The sequence below is a fragment of the Phyllostomus hastatus genome, unplaced genomic scaffold, assembly GCF_019186645.2.
Source record: "Phyllostomus hastatus isolate PE091 unplaced genomic scaffold, TTU_PhHast_1.1 phas_scaffold_585, whole genome shotgun sequence".
Classification (NCBI taxonomy): domain Eukaryota; kingdom Metazoa; phylum Chordata; class Mammalia; order Chiroptera; family Phyllostomidae; genus Phyllostomus; species Phyllostomus hastatus.
Genome location: NW_025334037.1, coordinates 977,460 through 997,217, shown reverse-complemented (window position 1 = coordinate 997,217; position 19,758 = coordinate 977,460). Strand labels below are relative to the sequence as shown.

At 46.9% G+C, this 19,758-nt stretch overlaps 1 protein-coding gene across 4 annotated transcripts in view; it reads left to right on the top strand.

Annotated features, from left to right (window-relative positions):
• Positions 1 to 2,432: 2,432 nt before the first annotated feature.
• The window catches only part of SCUBE2 (signal peptide, CUB domain and EGF like domain containing 2), a 73,452-nt gene continuing 56,126 nt past the window's right edge, over positions 2,433 to 19,758 (top strand). For 2 of the 4 annotated variants that reach the window (XM_045825770.1, XM_045825769.1), the window contains exons 1-4: positions 2,433 to 2,723; positions 4,010 to 4,132; positions 13,135 to 13,260; positions 17,673 to 17,807. In XM_045825770.1, the coding sequence (XP_045681726.1) occupies positions 2,582 to 2,723; positions 4,010 to 4,132; positions 13,135 to 13,260; positions 17,673 to 17,807 (526 nt within the window). In that variant the 5' untranslated portion in view covers positions 2,433 to 2,581. Of the gene's footprint in view, positions 2,724 to 3,139; positions 3,246 to 4,009; positions 4,133 to 13,134; positions 13,261 to 17,672; positions 17,808 to 19,758 lie in introns of those variants that run through there. The other 2 variants (XM_045825772.1, XM_045825771.1) reach the window with 2 other exon arrangements.

Below are 19,758 nucleotides of genomic sequence, written 5' to 3'. Positions count from 1 at the left end.
ATGTCCTATGGATACAGAGTTTACCTCATCATTCACGGTAGGGGGTGGGGAGGGGTGGGGGGGCAGGATTTTCTGCTTCAATAATCTCTGGTGTCAGAAGCCCACACCAATGAGATGGGGCTGGCTGGCGGGGCTGCCTCTCCCCTCCAGCCAGCTTCAGGGAGAGGGAGATTCAGCCTCAGTCCAGGGGCAGGGCCTGTGGCCTTTCAAAGTTTGTGGGGACCTCAGCTGGACAATAGAGGGCAGATAGCTGCGCGTACATGGCCCAAGTCCCTCCTGACATCAGAACACTGAAAACATTGACATTTGAACACAAATTTCCCCAGCGGCCTCTCCCCTATGGAAATTCCCGGTTGTAAACCATATTGACTTTCATCTGAAGTGTCAGAAAGATTGTCCAGGAGTCTGGGAGCTGCCCAGCTGAAAGCATGTTTGTGTGAAGGTTGGAGCAAACGAAATAGAGTTCAGAACACTTTTTAAGATCTGTGCCAGCGGTGAATTTTCCAGGAAACATGACAAAAATGGGCCCTCTTAGGCAAAAAAGCACTGGGTCTTATCATTATTCACTTGTGTTCTTACTAAAATATAAACTTGGGGGAAATGGCGAAGAGAAAGAACAGCACATGCTTCATTTCTTTACCAGGCACAAGGGGCTGGAGGAGGCTCCCGTCGAGTTTAACGGGCAGCTTTATGTATTTATATGCTTTGACTGCAGCTGAATTCAGAGCTCGGTGCCACACAATGGGCAGTTTCTAGTTGGATTTTAAAAGAAAATAACTTTGATCATTTCAAAAGCAATGAAGCCTGATGCGGTGAAGAGAAAAGAGGGCGGTAATTTATGGCTACCATTAAGGACACAAAGACAAAGGCAGAGAGAACGTTTCACTAAGTGAAGATTTACAAATGTGTAAAAACCACCCTTATGCCTAGAAATAGCTGAGTGTCTCTCTCTGCGCCGCCCCGAACAAAAGGGGGCGGGAGGAAGGGGCAAAACCCAGAAAAGGGGATGCAACCTGCCTGCCTGCGCTGGAGATGAAAAGGTCAGCAGAAAAACAAGCACAGAAAAGTCATTTTCTCGGGTCCTCCATCCGGCAGCAGCACTGAGACGGAGGCAGTCTCAGCCTCGGCACACGGGCACGGGCACGGGCACGGGCAGCGAGGACTTCGGAGGAGACGTGCACAGGAGGGAGCTCTGGGGGTGGGGGGGACCCTGGGAAGACCTTTTTTTGTGTGTGTGCATGAGCTAGGCGGGGACTTTTTTGTGATGTTTATTTTTTTTCTGATTGCCAAAGGAATGAATAGATAGCTATAGAAGCAGACACATATAGATATAAATATAGACACACAGAAATGCACATTGTATGTAAGCATATATCCACAGGAGAAAACAATACATTCAGAGAAGGGCAAAGTACCTCGGAATCCCTGAGTGTGGGGCTTGTGGCCTCGGGGAACTGCCGCTGCATTTGTTCCTGCAGTGACGCGGGCGGTGGCGCGACCCATCCTCTGCGCCTAGGGTGGTGTGGGGAGGCCCGCGCTGTGTATCCCTTATGAGGATGTGTTGCTTGCGGGGCCAGGTGACGGACACGGCCCGTATTAGTAGCTGGCCAGACCTGATGTTTATGAGTTTGGGTGGTCACAGATACCACCTGCGCCCTAGGCCAAACTGAGGCTCTCTCTTGCCCCTTGTAGCTCACCCTTGACCTCTAGCCCCCTTTCCCTTCACCTTTTAGGCTGCCCTAAAGATACCTTGAACTGGTTTCGGTGCAGTGAACATTGTCTGCTGTGATTCTGGGCCCAGCAGTGCGCCGCCACTACAGCCTCAGCGTGCCCTGTGGTGGGGCCGGTGGGCCGCTGCCTCCCGGGGGCTAGCGGGTGGGCGGCCAGAGGGCCTGGGTCAAGTAGGATGAGGAAGGTGCAGAGAGTGTGCTGGCGTGAGCAGAGAAGCTGGGCCGCCCTCTTCACTGAGTCCTCCTGGGGGTCAGATGTGTGTGCAGTCACCCCCTCTCCCGGCCGCACTCGCCCCTCCCAAATGTGCAGGCGGGAAGTCCCCGCACATGGCTTTAGGGTGTGGAGACTGTAGGACTCTGAGTTTCCTCCCAGGACACTTTCTGGGTGCCCCACGTCCGGATATTTCAGGCTACAAGGGCTGTTTGTCCTCACAAGAGGGACTGGGTCAAGTTGCAGGACACTGCGAAGTGGCCGCGCCAGAGGCTCTTGGAGGGCTGGAGCGGGGCAGGGGTGCGGGAGCAGCGGGTTTGGCGCGGGGGTCTGCGGGGGTGGGGGGGGCGAGGCCCGCCCCCGAAGGGCTGACAGCGGCCCTCGGGCCACCTTGGCCGCGCCCCCCGCGCCCCGAAGGAGGGGGAAGGGAAGGGGCCGGGAGGGGAGGCAGCGCCCCCGCGCCGCCCGCCCCCGGCCGGGGAGGACCGTGTGAAAATGAGGCCGGGGCTCGGGGGCCGGGCGGGGCCAGGCCGGGGGTGTCAGAGCGCAGCGGGCAGGGCGCCCGCACACACCTCCCGGAGCCGCTGCCGTGCTCGCCGCCCGCGCGCCGCAGCCTCTGCCCGCAGCCGCCGCGCCTTCCATGGGGGTCCCGGGCCGCGGCTGTCCGGGGGCGGCCCGGGCGCTGCTGCTGCTGCTGCTGCTGCTGCTGCTGCCGCCGCCGCCGCCGCTGCTGACCGCAGCCGTGCTGCCCGGCCCGGGCCGCGCCCCGGGGCCGCCGGAGGGTGAGTGTCCCGGCGCGGGGCGCACCTGGCAGGCGGGGCGGCGCCGGGGAGGGCGTCCTGGGTCCCGGAGCAGGGTCGCCCTGAGCGGGCGGGCCGGGCCGCGGGCGGGGTTGCCGGAGCCCCGCGTGGCCCCCGCTCCCCTGGAGCCCGCACCCTCCGGCCAGGCCAAGGCCCCACCGCCGCTGGGGCTAGAGGCCCAGGGCCTGGGTGCTGCGGCGGCCTCGGACCCGGACCCGGGACTGATGACAGTTCCTGCCGCGTCCCTGCCTCCCGGGGTCCCCGGAGAGCGCCTGCTAGTCAGACTCTCCCCGGCTGAGCAGGGAGGAGGGCGTCGGAGTCTTGGGGTCCAGCTCCTCCTCGTTTAGATGGGGAAACTGAGGGCCTCGGCCAGGGCACATCATTAGATCGTAGCAGCTTTGATGCTGCTCTTTCGGGGGCCGGGGAGTTCTCCCGAGGGCTTCGGGGTCGGCTCCCGGGACTTCTATTTGCGGAACGGCCACCGTCTGAGGATCCGGAATACCCGTAAGCAGCAACCAGCCTGGCTTTTGGCCAGACGTGGATAAGTACTCTAACTGGACTTGTGATACTTTCAAAACTTTTGTTTTTAATTAACATCTTGGGTTGGCGTCAACCCAGGAAATACTTCTGCCAAGGCCGGTGTCCAGGTTGGGAGGGTGAGCACTGGTGGATCGGGTGGGTACCATTCCCTTCCTGGCATCATCTGAGAGCTCAGGATGGTGTGCTCAGAGCCCAGGGCGAGCTTGCCCCCCTGCCCCAAGAGGAAACTGACAGACGCCAGTCAGCTTTCAGCAGGCATCTCCCCCAACCTGACCTTTCTTGCAGGGGGCATTTACTATTGCCTACACGTGTGCCAGGCAACAGGGGCTCGGCCCGGTCTGTAATCAAGGCACCTTCTGGAGAGGGAGACAGGCAGGAAAAAGGGACAACTCTGTGTGATATGTGCTACAAAAGGAGATAAATACGGGAGCACATTTTGGGGGATACCTCACCTATCCTGGGGGGTCATGGCAGGCTTCCTGGAAGAGGTGGTTCTGAGCTGAGTCTTGAAGTCACGGAGAAAGGGTGGGGAGTATTCCAGGCAGAGTGTCATGCTGTTTCTGGAGCTGTGCCTGCGAGTGGTGGTTTGTCCTGTGGGCTCCCAGGCAGTTCAGCTGGTGAGGAGTGGAGTGGAGTGGGCTGGTGGGAGGTGGTAATGGAGAGCGGCCGAGGTCAGGTCTCACGGGGCTTGGGCACCGTACCAGGAGTGGCTGTGTGCTCTTTTGCAGATGTGGATGAGTGTGCCCAAGGGCTAGATGACTGCCACACCAATGCCCTGTGTCAGAACACGCTCACCTCCTACAAGTGCTCCTGCAAGCCTGGCTACCAAGGGGAGGGCAGGCAGTGCGAGGGTAAGTGTCTTGGGGTCCAGTGGTGGGTGGGCCAGCAAGGGTCGACCCTGCTCCTCCGCTCTTGTAGTGATCACTGATGTGGGTAAAGGTGCTGCCTCTTCCCCCAAGTCATACTCCCCACTCTCTGAAATGTACTTCAGATCCTTAACTGGTAACATCAGGGCTTCTCTGGAGCTAACTATACAGTTTTTCCTGGCTCTGAAATGTCTTTTGTATCTAGCTTCTAAAAAGTAAAAGAGGCGTTTTAGTATCTTTAGTGTCACTGAGTTTGGGGGCAGAAAGTCAACAGCCTCGTTCAGGAGGGCTCAATCAGGAGGGCTGTGCCTCCTGAAGCAGGGCAGGTCCCGCTCTTCCCTGGGGCAGTTTGCACCTTCTCTCTAGAGTCAGAGAGCCAGCGTGCTGCCCTCCCCTGCCTGCGAGGGAGGCTCGGTCTTGCCCACGGCCCTGGGCAGTTTGGCATTGTGACCTGCCAAGCTTTAGAGCCACACTAAGGGTCTGCCTCATTCGGAGTTGCAAGTTCACCCTGGAAAGATGTGTGCAAGATATTTTAAGCCCTTAGAGCTCCAGATCTGGACTCTGCCAGTTTGAGTTCTGGGCCACTGTGTGAACTCTGAAGTGCAGGACTAGCTGGAGACGGGATGCTGCTAGGAGGAGGCTGTTCCTGAGGATGGAAATCCCAGCATGGTGGATTGGCAGGGCTTTTCAGGGAGCTCTGAGCCAGTCCCATCCTTCATTTTGCAGGTGAGAACACTGAGGCCCAGGGGAATGGGGGTAGGGACTTGTGGCTGTGCTCACACAGCCTGCAGGTGGAGGAGAGCCAGATCTCTAGCTCTGTCCCTGGCCCCATGTCTCTTCCATTCCCTCAGCCTCCTGGTGTCCCTCTTTGGCTGGGTGAGAGGTCCTAATATTTCCAGTCTCCTTGCTGAGGAGCAAAACTCCTTCCATCCGAGGAGACCGGCTCCTGATCGTGTTCACAGCAAGTGGGGTTGGTGGTCCATCCATAAAACCCTCCTGCCCTTCCAAGTTCATATTTTCCCAGAGACAGATGACCATGTCTCTAACTGCTCTACATGAAGGGAAGTCAGAAGGCTGCCTCTCCCTGAAACATCTGTCTGCCCTTTCCTCCATACCACATCCTCACCATATTAAATACTTTATTTACCGTGCTGCAGTCCACACACATCGGCACTCTGCTTGGGGAAAAATGTTTAATTTTCACTGCATCCTCTGGTCACTGTGCTCTCTTTGCGGGTGGGAACCGTGCCCTGGTCTCTTTTGGGTCAAGTACATATTAGTGAATGATGTTGAAGTGGCAAGTGGCAAGAATTTCCTTATTCTTAGCTGTTGGGTTTGGCATATTGCAAATAAAATGGAATTGCTAACAGTTTATAGTTGAAAAGTCTACTATTTAGTTTAAAATAACTAATGATTCACTGGCATTGTTGCTTTCATATATTACATTTGCTTAGAAAAAGTCAGACAACACAAAAATGTAAAAAACAGGAAATTTAAGACCTTCCTCTTCCTTTATCCACAGGTAATCACCGTGAACAAAAAGCATACATTTTTGCATTTTAAACAAAAACCCTGAGAACATTCGCTCTTTCAATACTTGTAGTATTTATAAATCTCGTCGGTAAGGATGCCTCTGTTTAGCTTGGATTTCTTGGTCCGGGAGTCCAGGAGTAGGGGAATTGCAAAGTTTCAAAGACATGACTCCTGTATGTGTGTTTCTTGGCTTGTTCGTTGTTAAGCCTCTTGGGTCCAATCGTCGGTATCATTTGCTTCTGTGTTCAAGGATGGGAACTAGGTTTACTCCAAGTGAACAGAATTGTATTCTCTACAAAGTGTCTTCTGCCAAAGTATTGGATATATGAAAGTATGGGCCCTGAATAGTATTTTTAAAATGATGTGATTCATAAGTGGCTTTAAATAAAAGATATTTTGTTCTACATGATCTGTGCTAACATCTCAGACTTTGGGGAGGGGATGTTTCCGTGATCAGTATTCATTGTACAGTCCTTACTTCTCAGTTTAGGGAACTTAATTAAGTTTAATAAAGATTAATCTAAACTTGGCCTTTGTACAGGAGCTATACTTTTCAAAAACGTTTCACTTAAAAATTATTTTAGGCTTCAGAAAACTTGCAAAAAATGGTGAATTTATATGTGTCCTTCATGTATCTTACTGACCCAAATATCAAACCTAGGAAATTAGCATTTCCACAATGGTATTAACTAAACTATAGACCTTATTCAAACTTCATCAGTTTTTTTTTAATGTCCTTCCTCACCACCCCCGCCCGCCCCCCCCCCGCATCTCCCTGCCCAGGATCCAACTCAAAGTCCCACTTCCCATTAATCTTTTTCTCCTGTGTATCCTCCCGTGGGTGTCAGTCCCTTAGTCTTTCCTGCTGTCTCAGGACTGGACCCGTTTAATGAGTACTCGTCAGTTCTTCTGATTTGCCTTCTGTTTTCTCATGATAAGAGTTGATAGGGCAGGGATTGAAAAGGTAAGAGAATTACCTGTGTTTTCTCACGGTAAGATCGAGGTTACACGTTTAGAGTAACACAGAAGTAAAGCTTTTGCCAAGGCTGCTACGGAAGTGCTGCTGCGCAGCTCACAGGGGCACATGGCGTCGTCACCTTAACAGCGACGTCAGCGTTGGTTACCTGGTAAGGAGGTGCATCCTGGGTTTCCCCACTGCAGTTAGAATTTTTTTCTCTTGCAGGAGAAACTTGTCTTGGGGTCAATGCTTTCAGCCTTTGTTAATATCCTGTTTCTTGTCAAACCTTTGCCCGCTGTTTTTAGCATCCAACTGTGGGTTTTCCTGCAACAACTGTTCCTGGGATATGTGCTTCTCTTCTTCCTTATACAGCTGTTCAGTTGGGATTCTCCTGTAAGGAACATTCCTTCTTCCCCATTTATTTATGCATTGATTTATATGTTTATACATTTATACCAGTATATACTCATGGGTATTTATTTAATTATATGTGCAGCTCTTTATTTTTGGCTCAAGTTGCTTCAGCTTTAGCCATTGGGAGCTCCATCACATTCTGTCCTCTGCCCTTTTTATCTGCCCCTGTCCTTTTTATGAAAAATTTCTAATTTTCTGGTACCACAAGATACTCCAGGCTCATCTTTTATTTTTCACTCCCCAGTCTTGGAATCAACCACTTCTCCAAGCAGCTATAGTTCCTTTTATTGGAAAATGGAGTACAGAAACCAAGATCTGGATGTTTGATGTTTTCATTGTTACTGGGGTGATTATTCCTAGGTCCTCTAAGAGGAACCTAGCTACAGAGGACAGAGCTACAAAATACATACACATCTATATTTCTTTTTTTTTTAAGATTTTATTTATTTTTAAAGAGAGGAGAAGGGAGGGAGAGAGGAGGAGAAACATCAATGTGTGGTTGCCTCTTGCATGCCCCCTACTGGGGACCTGGCCCGAAACCCAGGCATGTGCCCTCGACTGGGAATCAAACTGGCCTGTGACCCAAACGGCCACAGGCCAGCACTCAATCTACCAAGCTACACCAGCTAGGGCTCTATTTCATCTATCTATCTATCTATCTATCTATCTATCTATCTATCTATCTATCATCTATCTATCTATCTATTGTAAATTACACTGTTACTTTGGATTCCTCAGCAATATCACAAGATTCATTCTAACCTTCCTCTTAGCTTATTAACAACTTCTTTCTCCAACCATGAGAAACTTGGCTCTCATTATGTGCAATATATTTACCCGTTTGTTCAGTCCTAGTGTACAAATGAAGTACTTACAGAATTACCAATCTATAATCCTGTGAGCAACACAGGTTTACTAGTTAGAGTACAGTATTCGTATATAACTGTTTTTGTTTTTAACCTTACAACAGCAAGTCAAGATATAGTTTTCCAAAGTTACTTAGACTAGTACTTTTCTTCCTCATTCCCTTCAGTGTGGTTGTATTATTCATTTACAATATAGTACATTCACTTGTTTCTATTTGTACTCCAATTTTTATTATATTTTATTGATTATGTATTTCAGTTGTCCCAATGCCTCCCCTTTTGCCCCCCTCCACCCAGAACCTCCTTATTCTTTCCATCAATCTTCCTGCTTAGTTCATGTCCATGGGTCATGCATATCAGTTCTTTGGCTTCTTCATTTCCTATGCTATTCTTAACCTCCCCCTGTCTGTTCTGTACCTACCAAGTTGTACTTCTTAATCCTTGCACCTTTCCTCCCATTCTCTCCCTTCCCCCTCACAACTGATAACCCTCCAAATGATGTCCATACCTATGATTCTGTTTCTGTTCTGCTTGTTTGGTTAGTTTTTTAGATTCAATTGTCAATAGTTGTGAAATTATTACCATTTTAATGTTCATAGTTTTGATCTTCTTTGTCTTAAATAAGACCCTTTAACATTTCATATAATAATGGCTTGGTGATGGTGAACTCCTTTAATTTTACCTTGTCTGGGAAGCACTTTATCTGCCCTTCCATTCTAAATGACAGCTTTGCTGGATAGAGTCATCTAGGTTGTAGGTCCTTGCACTTCATCACTTTGAATACTTCTTGCCAATCCCTTCTAGCTTGCAAATTATCTTTTGAGAAATCAGCTGACAGTCGTATGGGAACTCCTTTGTAGGTAACTCTCTGCTTTTCTCTTGCTGCTTTTAAGATTCTCTCTTTATCTTTAACCTTTAGCATTTTAATTATAATGTGTCTTGGTGTGGTCCTCTTTGGATCCATCTTGTTTGGGACTCTCTGTGCTTCCTGGACTTGTATGTCTATTCCTTCATGAAATTAGGGAAGTTTTCTTTCATTATTTTTTCCTTAAAAAAATTAATCTTTATTATACTTTTTTCCATTACCATTTAGGCTCTTTATAGCTTCTTCCCCCCAGCAGTCACCACACCATTGTCCATGAGTTCTTTTTCCTTTTTGCTCAGTCCCTCCAGCCCTTCACCTCCCCCAATCCTACTAGCTGTCATCTGTGCACCTTCTATGAGTCTGTCTCTGTTTTGCTTGTTAGTTCAGTTTATTCATTAGATTCCACATGAGTAAAATCATATGGTATTCATCTTTCACTGACTGGCTTATTTCACTCAGTATAATGTTCTACAGGTCCATCCATACTGTCACAAAGGGTAAAACTTTCTTTTTTATGAACGAGTAGTACTCCATTATATAAATGTCCCATAGTTGTTTTATCCACTCATCTATTGATGGACACTTGGGCTGCTTCCATATCTTGGTGATTATAAATAACGCTGCAGTGAACATAGAGGTACTTATGTTTTTTTGAAAAAGTGTTTTGGGTTCCTTCAGATATATTCCCAGAAATAGGATTGCTGGGCCAAAATGCAGTTCTATTTTTAATTTTTTGTGGTATCTATATACTGATTTCCACAATGGCTGCAACAATCTGCATTCCCACCAACAGTACAAAAAGGTTCCCCTTTCTCCACATACTTGCCCGCACTTGTTGTTTGTTGATTTATTGATGATAGCCATTCTGGCAGGTGTGAGATGATATCTCACTGTGGTTTTAATTTGCATTTCTCTGATGATTAGTGACGTTGAACATCTTTTCATATGTCTATTCATGTGTATGTCCTCTTTGGAGAAGTGTCTATTCTGGTCCTTTGCCCATTTTTAAATTGGGTTGTTTGTTTATTTTGGTGTTGAGTTTTATAAGTACTTTATATATTTTGGATATTAACCCATTATCAGATATATCGGCGAATATGTTCTCCCAGTCTGTTGGTTGTCTTTTTATTTTGTTGACGATTTCCTTTGCTGTGCAAAAACTTTTTAGTTTGATGTAGTCCCATTTGTTTATTTTTTCTTTTGTTTCCCTTGCCTGGGGAGAGATATCTGATAAAAAATTGCTGCAAGCAGTGTCTGAGATTTTGCTGCCCATGTTTTCTTCCAGGATTTTTATGGTTTCAGATCTAACATTTAAGTCTTTGATTTATTTTGAATTTATTCTTATGTGTGGTATAAGAAGATGATCTAATTTCATTTTTCTACACATACATGTCCAATTTTCCAAACACCATGTATTGAATAAACTATCTTTAACCCATTGTGTGTGCTTACTTTCTCTGTTGAATATTAATTGACTATCATTATTTTTTTCAAATAAGTTTTCAATTTCTTACTCTTTCTCTTCTCCTTCTGGCACCCCTATGATTTGGATGTCGGTACATTTGAAAAAGTCTCAGAGGCTTCTTAGTCTATCCTTGTTTCTTTGGACTCTTTTTTTTTCTTGCTATTCTGATAGAATGTTCTTTTCTTCCTTATGTCCAAATCATTGATTTTATTCTCATCTTCATTCCCTCCACTGTTGGTTCCCTGTAAATTTTTCTTTATTTCACTTAGTGTAACCTACATTTCTGCCTGGGCCTTTTTTATGCTGTTGAAGTATCCAGTGAGTTCCTTGAGCATCCTAATAACTGGTGTTTTGGACTCTGCATCTGATAGATTGCTTATCTCCCTTTTGTTTAGTTCTTTTCCTAGAGTTTTGTTTTGTTCTTTCATTTGGGCCATATTTCTTTGTCTTCTCATTTTGGCAGCCACCTTGTATTTGTTTCTGTGTATTAGGTAGAGCTGCTTGGACTCCCTGTCTTAGGAGTGTGGCTCATCTGGATGAATGTAGCTTCTTTAATTCTTTGATTGTCAGACTTCCATACAGCTAGGTTTTCTGAGGATTCTGGGTGATATTTGTTTTATAGCCTAGTTGTAATTTTTGCTGTGGTTGTGTGAGGAGGCAAGTTCTGTTTACCTATACCTCCATCTTGACGGGAAGTCTGTATTCCATTTTTTTATTTCTCTCCTCATCTCAACCCTGCTTCCTGGGGTGAGCATTCATATGTTGGTATGTTTGTATCCATGTGTGTATGTAAAATATCATTATGGTTCTGAGAGTCAAAGTTATACAGAAACTCAGAGAAGAGTTACTCTTTCCTCCTATTCTTTTTTTTTAAAGATTTTATTTATTTATTTTTAGAGAGGGAGAGGGGAGAGAGAGACACACACACATTAATGTGCGGTTGCTGGGGGCCATGGCCTGCAACCTAGGCATGTGCCCTGACTGGGAATTGAACGTGCGATGCCTGGTTTACAGCCTGCGCTCAATCCACTGAGCTACCCCAGCCAGGGCCTCCTTCTTCCTATTCTTATTACCCTGTTCCCATTTCTCCTTCTCTCCACCCCTTTTCCCACACACTGTGGCTCACCATCTCTGTAGTTTCTGATAGCCTTCCTATATTCTTTTATACAAATAGGCAGCTAAATGTGTATTTTATTTTAATTACTTTAATGTTATAATTTGCATACTATAAAATTCACCAATTCTAGGTAAGTGTACAAATCAATGCTTTGGAATAAATTAGCTGAGTTTTGCAACCATAACATAATATAGTTTTCAGACATGTTCCTCCTCTCAATCAGATCCCTCATGCATGTGAAGTTAATCTTTGTTCCCAGCCCCATGTGTATGGGTTGATAGATATTTGAGCTACCTCTACTTTGTAGCTATTATAAATAGCTATGAATATTCACCTGCAAGTCATTGTGTGGACATAATTTTACATTTCTCTTGAATATACACCTAGGAGTAGAGTTTCTGGGTTATATGGTAAATTTATGTTCAGCCTTTTAAAGGAACTACCAAATGGTTTTCCAAGTGGTTGTGCTATCTCATATCATTATTGGCAATGTATGAGGGTTCCTATTTCTCCATATCCCTGCCAATATTTGTCATTGTCTGTCTTTTTAATTATAACTATTATAGTGAGTGTGAAATGGTATCTCATTGTGGTTTTAATTTGAATCACCCTAATAATTAATGATTTTGAGCATCTTCTCATGTGCGTGTTAGTTATTCACATGTCTTCATTGGTAAAATGTCTATTCAAATCTTTTCCCATTCTAAAATTGAGTTGTTTGTTTTATTGAGCTGTAAGAGTTCTTTGTAAGTGCTTTATAAGATCTGTGATTTGCAAGTATTTTCTACCAATCTGTAGTTGTCTTCATTTTCTTAATGATGTCTTTCGAAGTGCAAAAGTTTTTAATTTTGATAACGTCCAGTTTATATATTTTTAAATTTATGGATTTTGTGTTCAGTGTTGTATTAAGAAAACTTTACCTAACCCAAGGTATGAGACATTTTCTCATAAGAACTTTATATCATTTTTCATAAAAGCTTTATAGTTTTAGCTCTTATAGTTAGGTCTCTGATCCATTTTGAGTTGATTTTTATATATTGTGTGAGGTAAGGGCCTAAATTAATCTTTTTGCATATGGATATCTAGCACCATTGTTGAAAAGAGTATCATTTCTCCTGACAGATTGTCTTAGCATTTTTGTCTAAAATCAAGTGAGCATAAATATAAGTGTTTATTTCCGGACTCTCAGTTCAGTTCTGTTGATCAATATGTCTTTTTTTATGCCCATACTACACACTGTCTTGATAACTGTAACTATATAGTAAGTGGAAGTCCTCCAGGTTTTCTTTTTCAAAATTGTTTTGGTTCTTCTGAGTCTTTGCATTTTCATATAAGTTTTAGGATAGTCTTATTAAGTTCTGCAAAAACTAAAGCATGTTGGAATTTCTCACTTTTTTTTGTATTATTTTTTACACAAAGGTAACATACCATAGATACTCTTGCATTTTTCTTTTATTTAATAGTATATCCTAGAAATCACTCCAAATCGGGTCATAAGAATCTTATTCATTGTTTTTTTTTAACAGTGGCATAGAACATCATTGAGTAAAATGCACCATAATTCTTCAAAACTCTGCTGTATGGGCATTTATGTTGTTTTTAGTATTTTGTAATTACAAATGTTGCAGTACATAATCTTTTGTATATTTATTTTCCAGTTGTTGGAGATGTATCTTCAGGGTAGATTCCTAGAAGTTTAAAGGTAAATGTATATTTCTTCATAGTAAAGAAATAGCATCTGTCTGGTTGACTTCTCTTTTATTTCTCAGACATTGATGAATGTGAAAACGAGCTCAGAGGAGGCTGTGTCCATGACTGTTTGAATATTCCAGGCAATTACCGCTGCACTTGTTTTGATGGCTTCATGTTGGCTCATGACGGACATAATTGTCTTGGTAAGGAAAACGGTTGGGAATGGCAATCCTCCTCTACCCTCTGGCACCCCACCCTGTTTTTCCTTTGATGAAATACTCGTTAAAACAAAAAAGGGATCAGACACTTGTGTTTTCTAGCCCCCTAGAAATCACACTCTCTGACAGAAAACCAGGCAAAGGTTTTTAGTTTTTATTGTGATCATTCATAATATAAATCCTCCATTAGTCTAAGGAGGTGGGCGAGCTTTGTCATTACTACTTATTGACTTACTAGCATTGTCTTGTCACCTTTAAGATCTTTGATTTGGTGATGAAAGAGTCTGGACTTATAACCGTTTCTTCAATGTTGTAAGTATCTCTATTCTAGAATCTGGTAAAACTGCTTTGTCCTGAAGACTCCAAGTGTGTGCTTGAATCTCATCCAGGTAGATTCTCCCTCTTTTTTTTTTTTGACATAGAGAGAAGTTCAAACAGCACCTTTCCATCAACGTCCTCCTTGTATTCCACTAAACAGAAGCATCTGGTGGAGTTTGAGCCCCTGAGATAGGAACTGCAAAGAGCAGTGTTTACCTGGGTTTCTTATGCCAGGAATAAAACAGAACTTAGAAATAGCAAGTAATTGGATGGGGTTGAGTGTTGGATAGTCTTAGAGGATGCAGTACACCTGGTGGGCAGGTATTGGCAGCCCATTTACATTTTAAGGCTGGAGGACATCATGGGAGACAGGTGGCAGCAGATTCCGTGGACACTGATGACCCTCCATGGGGCTGACTCACTGATGTCCCCTTGGATGACCCAGGAGCAACTTAAGCTAGGCTCTGACCCCGTGCTCCCTCACAGTGCCGTGGGAAGAGCCACTTGATCAAATGCTTTCAGATCAGCATCAAAGTTACAGATAAGTATGGGCAGAGTGCGTGTTTTTTTGTGAAATATTTTCCTTTGGGACTTACACCTCATATGACCTTTATCCACTTCAGTGTCAGCTGGAGCCTCATCCTGATGTAAACTCTGTCTCTTCCTGAATAAGAGGTGAGGCTTTGCGTCAGACCACTTGGCTCGCTTGAGGGCCAGAGCCTCGCTAAGCCCTTTGCAGGCTTTCCAGGCCATTGTCCCACAAACAGGCACATTAGGGCGGCAGTCCTGAGAGCAGCAATACACTGAGATGAATTAAAAACTCGAAAACAGGAAAGCACTTTTAGCATTTAATTTGTAGGGAAGCATAGAGTATGTTTGTGGGTTTGGGGGGGGGGTTGGGTTTTTTGTTGTTGTTGATTTTGGTTTTGTTTTTACCATTTTCTGGGGGAAATCTCACATTTCCCTTTGATTTGCCAGCAGTGGCATTTGGAGGATTGGTCTCTGGTGGCATTCTCCACCATCACAGCTGTGCTCAAACTTGTAGCCTGGAGAGGTGTGAGCTTCCAAAGAATGAGAAGCCACACCGGCCAGGAGTTAAGGACTGGGGCCAGCGTTGGGTGGGGTGGTTCTGAGTACAGGTCTGCACAGAATCCTGAGGCCTGGAGTCTTCCTTGCCTGGCCGCCAACACATATTTCAGCAGACTCTCTCCATTTTTGTCCTTGGAGTCTCTTTGTGGGTTTGGTAGCAAGGGTCTGCCTTGCAGAAAGACCTGGAGCATCCGCCTACTGTATCTGAACAGGCTAAACATTCTTTTTAAAAAAGGCCTGAGAAAACAAAGTGGTACGTTAAGAAGAGCAGGACCAATGTACGTTGAGACTTCTCTGCCAGTTAGACTTGAAAGGGCCAACGCATTTTGTGAGCAGCAAGAAGCTCAGAGCCAGGACTCCTCAGGAGTGGCAGTTTCCTGTGTTCTCTGGGAAGAGCCCTCGCCGCTCCCCGGGCCCCGTAACCACACATTAACCTCAAATATATTAGCCAGAATCGACGAAGCACAAATACCACTTAGCTCTGGCACTGACCCCAGAGTCCTCCAACATCTGACTGCCTGGGCGTCTGAAAAATGAAACGCAGCTCTTCCACGCTGCTCACCCCACCTGAATTCAGTTTCTGTTTGCTGAGTGTCTGGAAGCGGGGCATAGCTCTTCGGCTTTGTGGTAGTGGTTCTCCACGCTGGCTGCACATTGAAAGCACTTAGGAAGTTTAAAACAACACTGTGGCCAAGGTCGCCTCCAAGGCTTCTTCTATTAGTGTCTCCGGAGGTGTGTCCATGCCGCAGGGTTCTAAACTGCAGCCAGAGTTGTAAAATACTGTTTTACAGTCTGGAGAAACTCACCAACCTAGTGATACACATTTGTGCATGTGAACAAACACGCTTTGCATTAATTCAGTCAGAGTGCATCACCTAAGTTAGTGACACATTTCTAATTGCCTTGGAGAAAAGGAATAGTGATTAAATGTGGGGTGGGGTGTGGCAGCTCAGAGGATAGCACACCTTTACCCAAAAGCAATCCAGGACTTGGTGTTCAGGGAGGCAGATCTCTCCGGGGCACCGTGAGCCCTCACTGAGGAACACCTAGGCCAGGTGTGTCCCAGTGTGGCTCATCCTCTGGAATGTGCTCCCTTCACCCTCTGGAACAAAGAAGGGCAGGTTTGTTAGGCTTCAGGGGATGGCTCGAGTCCCATCAGTTTAGAAAGGCATCTGCTTGGTAGTGTGGGAAGACCAATGACTGTAAGATCTGAAGCTTGAAACCAGATAACAGATATTTAAATGAGATGTTTTCTTGTTACGGATGCGCCCAGGAGCTAGCGATAGGCCCATGGGAAATCAGGTTGGAGAAAATAAATTGCTTTTGTATCAGCCTTCTCCTTGAGCCTCTGTCATGTCTGAGACTTTTCTGGAAGTTTCCTCCTCTTTGCTCATGCATTGAACAGTTCAGGTGCAGCTGCACATTCCGGTAAAGAAACAGGTTCCGGTAAATAAAACACAAACTTTGGGCCTTAAGCAGTTTGCAGCCTGGTGGAGATGGATAAGTAAAAGACTCTGAGGGGTCAAAAGTACAAATTAAAAAAAACAATTTTGGGAATGCAGGGTAGTGAGTATATTGATGGAGCCACCCACGTGCATGCGACTCAGTGGAAGGGAAGTCCCCTAACCCCACCCTGGGGGTATGGCACTGGGCAGGGCCTCTCCCTCCCTGTGTTTCTGATGGCCCCTTCTCTAGGGCTCCTGCTCTCTCCTCTATATCCGCCTGCCCCTGGTATTTTCCCAAATTCTACCTCTGGCGTCCCCTTTCTGCTCCCCTCTCCCCCCTCACACACTCCTGCCTTGGGCTTTCTCAGGGACACTTGCCTAGATCAGGCCTCCACAAGTAAGCGGTTTTCAGGGCTGTCTTTACAACACCAGGGGGAGGTTTCCCAGCGCCTGCCGGACCTACGCCTGAGTGCCAGCATCTCACACTATCACCTCCCTTCCCAGGGCAGGGGCCAACCACACCCCCACCCCCATCTCTATACCCAGTGCTGCTCTTGCTCATGTTTCTTGGCCTCCCCACCACAGGCCCACGTGACTCCCCTCTAGCAGGCACCTGTCCACAGTGCCTTTTATTTCCTCCTTCCTAGGCATCCCCACTGCCAGGCCCCAGGTCAGCCACCCACAGTGCCAGGCATGGCAATTTCAGACACTCGTATGAGGCTGGACTCCCAGGCTTTCGATTGTTCCCATTGCTCCTGTCCTCCCCTCAGCTGCTGCCTTGTTCTTCCCAACACAAGGGTCTGACCATGTCGCCCCTGCTCCGAGTGTCTCCCAAATGAAGTAGACCTTCTCTGCTTGTTACTCAAGGTCCTCTGCAGTGGGACCCCAAATCAGTCTTCCCAGCTCTGTCTCCTGGAACTTTCCTGCTTGTCCCAGGCTGCAGCCCAGAAAAACAACCCACTGTTCTTTGCACAGACTCCGTGTTCCCCAGCCTTCCCACCAGTGCTCACACTCCCTCTGCCTGGAAGCCCTCCTCTTGATTTGTAACTGGAGGAATCCCGCAGGGCCCATCCTTCACCAGCTTTTCCATAAAACCCATCCTGACACCCCACAACCACACGTGGCCTCCTTTTCCTTTGTGCCACCTCTTACTGTATTTCATAATCACTTGTACATTTGTCTCTTTCCCTCTCCTGAAGAGCATGCTCCTGGAACAGGGGAATTTGATCTTTTGTCTGTTTTACTGCCTCCCCAAGCACTGAGCACCGCACCATACTTTGCAAAGAGAAGGTGTTCAGTCAATATTTACTGAACTGATTATCCTATGTGCATGCGGAAGGCCTTTTTTAAGTGAGCCCCAGACCCATGAGGGTCAGTTAATCATCTGGAGTCCCCCTGGCTTCAATGCTTGGAGCTTCTGTGATGCAGGGGCTGGAAAAGGAAGTGCATCTCTGCTTAGCAGGAGTCCCTGAGCTGCCGGGCGGGGCAGGGTATTGAACCGGTAATGAAAGCAAAGATTAGCTCCCCCCCCCCGCCCCCCCGCAGACGTGGACGAATGCCTGGAGAACAACGGCGGCTGCCAGCAGACCTGTGTCAACGTCATGGGGAGCTACAGGTGCCACTGCAAGGAGGGCTTTTTCCTGAGTGACAATCAGCACACATGCATCCACCGCTCAGAAGGTACCTTTGCTCTGCTGTGGGCGGGGCTATGGAAGGGAAGTATGGGCTGTAGAAAGTAGCCCAGACTCTGCTAGTGGGGGACTGGCGGGGGGGGGGCGGGGGGCGCGGGCGGGGGGGGGGCGAGTTGTTTTAGCTTCACCATCTTCACCTGGCTCACCTGGCAAAGCAAGTGGCTGAGCTCTGAGGTCTCTTCAAATGCTCACATTCTCTGTTTCTAATCTTTCCATAGAGTACATTTCAAACATGACAAGATATCTCGGGGAAATGGACAGTTTGCCAAGTTTTTCAAAATCGTGCTGCAAACCACAGCACCAAGCCGAGCCTGCTCCTTGCTCAGGGTGGGTGGGAAGGGCTGAAGCCTCCTGTGGAGATTTCCAGAGCTTTGCTCTATTAGCACCCCCAGCTAGATCGGGCCTTCCCCGTGTTTTGCATTTCTGAACTCTTAAGCCTCTGAGGCTCCAGCGGGCAGGGGACTCTGCCCAGGCTGGGGCTCTCTCTATGTCACCACTTACCATTCCTCCCTAAATTTGCAGAAAACTCTTCTCTTTTGATGGCCTTCTTTTCTTCTCTCTGCTTTGAGTTTTTTTTTAAAGATGTTATTTATTTATTTTCATAGAGGGAGGGGAGGGAGAAAGAGAGAGAAACAAAATGTGTGGTTGCTGGGGGTCATGGCCTGCAACCCAGGCATGTACCCTGACTGGGAATCGAACCTGTGACACTTTGGTTCACAGCCCGCGCTCAATCCACTGAGCTATGCCAGGCAGGGCTTCTCTGCTTTGAGTTTATACCTTATTTTGTTCCTCTATTAGTTCAGTGGACTCTCAGGAGTGGGAGGGGACATGAGCACACATGGCCAATCACTTCTTGCCAAATGATGTGCTTTTAATTCTTCTTGCTCTTTTGTAAGCCAAATAATCACATCTTGGTGACTGCATTTCTTCTCCCAGGGTTGCCTGTGCCTCTTTTCAAGTGAAGTGCCCTAAATATTAGACTATTAACTCCTTTTGGTATATGTGCTACTTATCCTTTCATAACTTAAGAACAAGGCCATTTTAAGCTCTTCTATTATTTAATCACAGATTTATGGGTTTATTATTTTAATTGTGGTTACAGTGCCTTTTCAACGGTTTCTTTGTGGAAGACGATTTTTTGCCTCATGCCCTAGGAATGATGGCTCCTTCTCTGTACCTGACTGGAAAGCACGTCTGGACACTGAGAATGGTCAGAGAAAAGCCCCGGGGCGGAGGGCTCCATGGTTCCCACCACCCCAGCCTGCTCACGGCGGCCGGGAGTGCACACACTGGCTCTAACCAAGCAGATCTCCGTCTCACGCAGGCGTGTTTGAGTAGCAGTCGGGTTTCCTTTTCCTGCCAGTCTGTCTGGACTCTTGGATGAGCTCTGCCTCTCCTCCGAGGCGGAGTGAAGAGGCCAGCGGCACTAGTGATCTGATCTCAGGGCATCTCCCCTTTGGCTGCTCCAAGCTGCTTCCGGAGAAGTCACTCTGGTTTCTTTTCTGGCGGCAGGCGGGGGTGGGGGGGGCATTGCTTGGACGCCCCCAGCATGGATCCCGCCCACTCACGAAGCCATACTCATCCCTTAGCCTTGCACTTCCAGAGTGGTGGCCCCCATTTCCCCTCCAGCAAGCCCCCTAGACTGATTAAAGACACAGGCTCCTCCTAACAGAAGTAAATACAAAAGCAGTTCCCTTCCACAATCTGTGTTTTTTAATTTTCTACAGTTCAGACATTCTTGGAACCCCTGAAGAGTATTTAAAATGAACGTATTTGTCTGGAGCTAAAACCAAAATCCAAGAATTTGCGTTGTGGTCTGAAAGCGCTCCCTGTGATTCTCTGCTGGGTTTTGACCTGATGGCCTGGCAAATGAGCATCAGGGAGAGCCCGCAGGTCTCTGCGCTCGACCCCGCCCACCCGGCTTCACCTCTCCCGGTAGA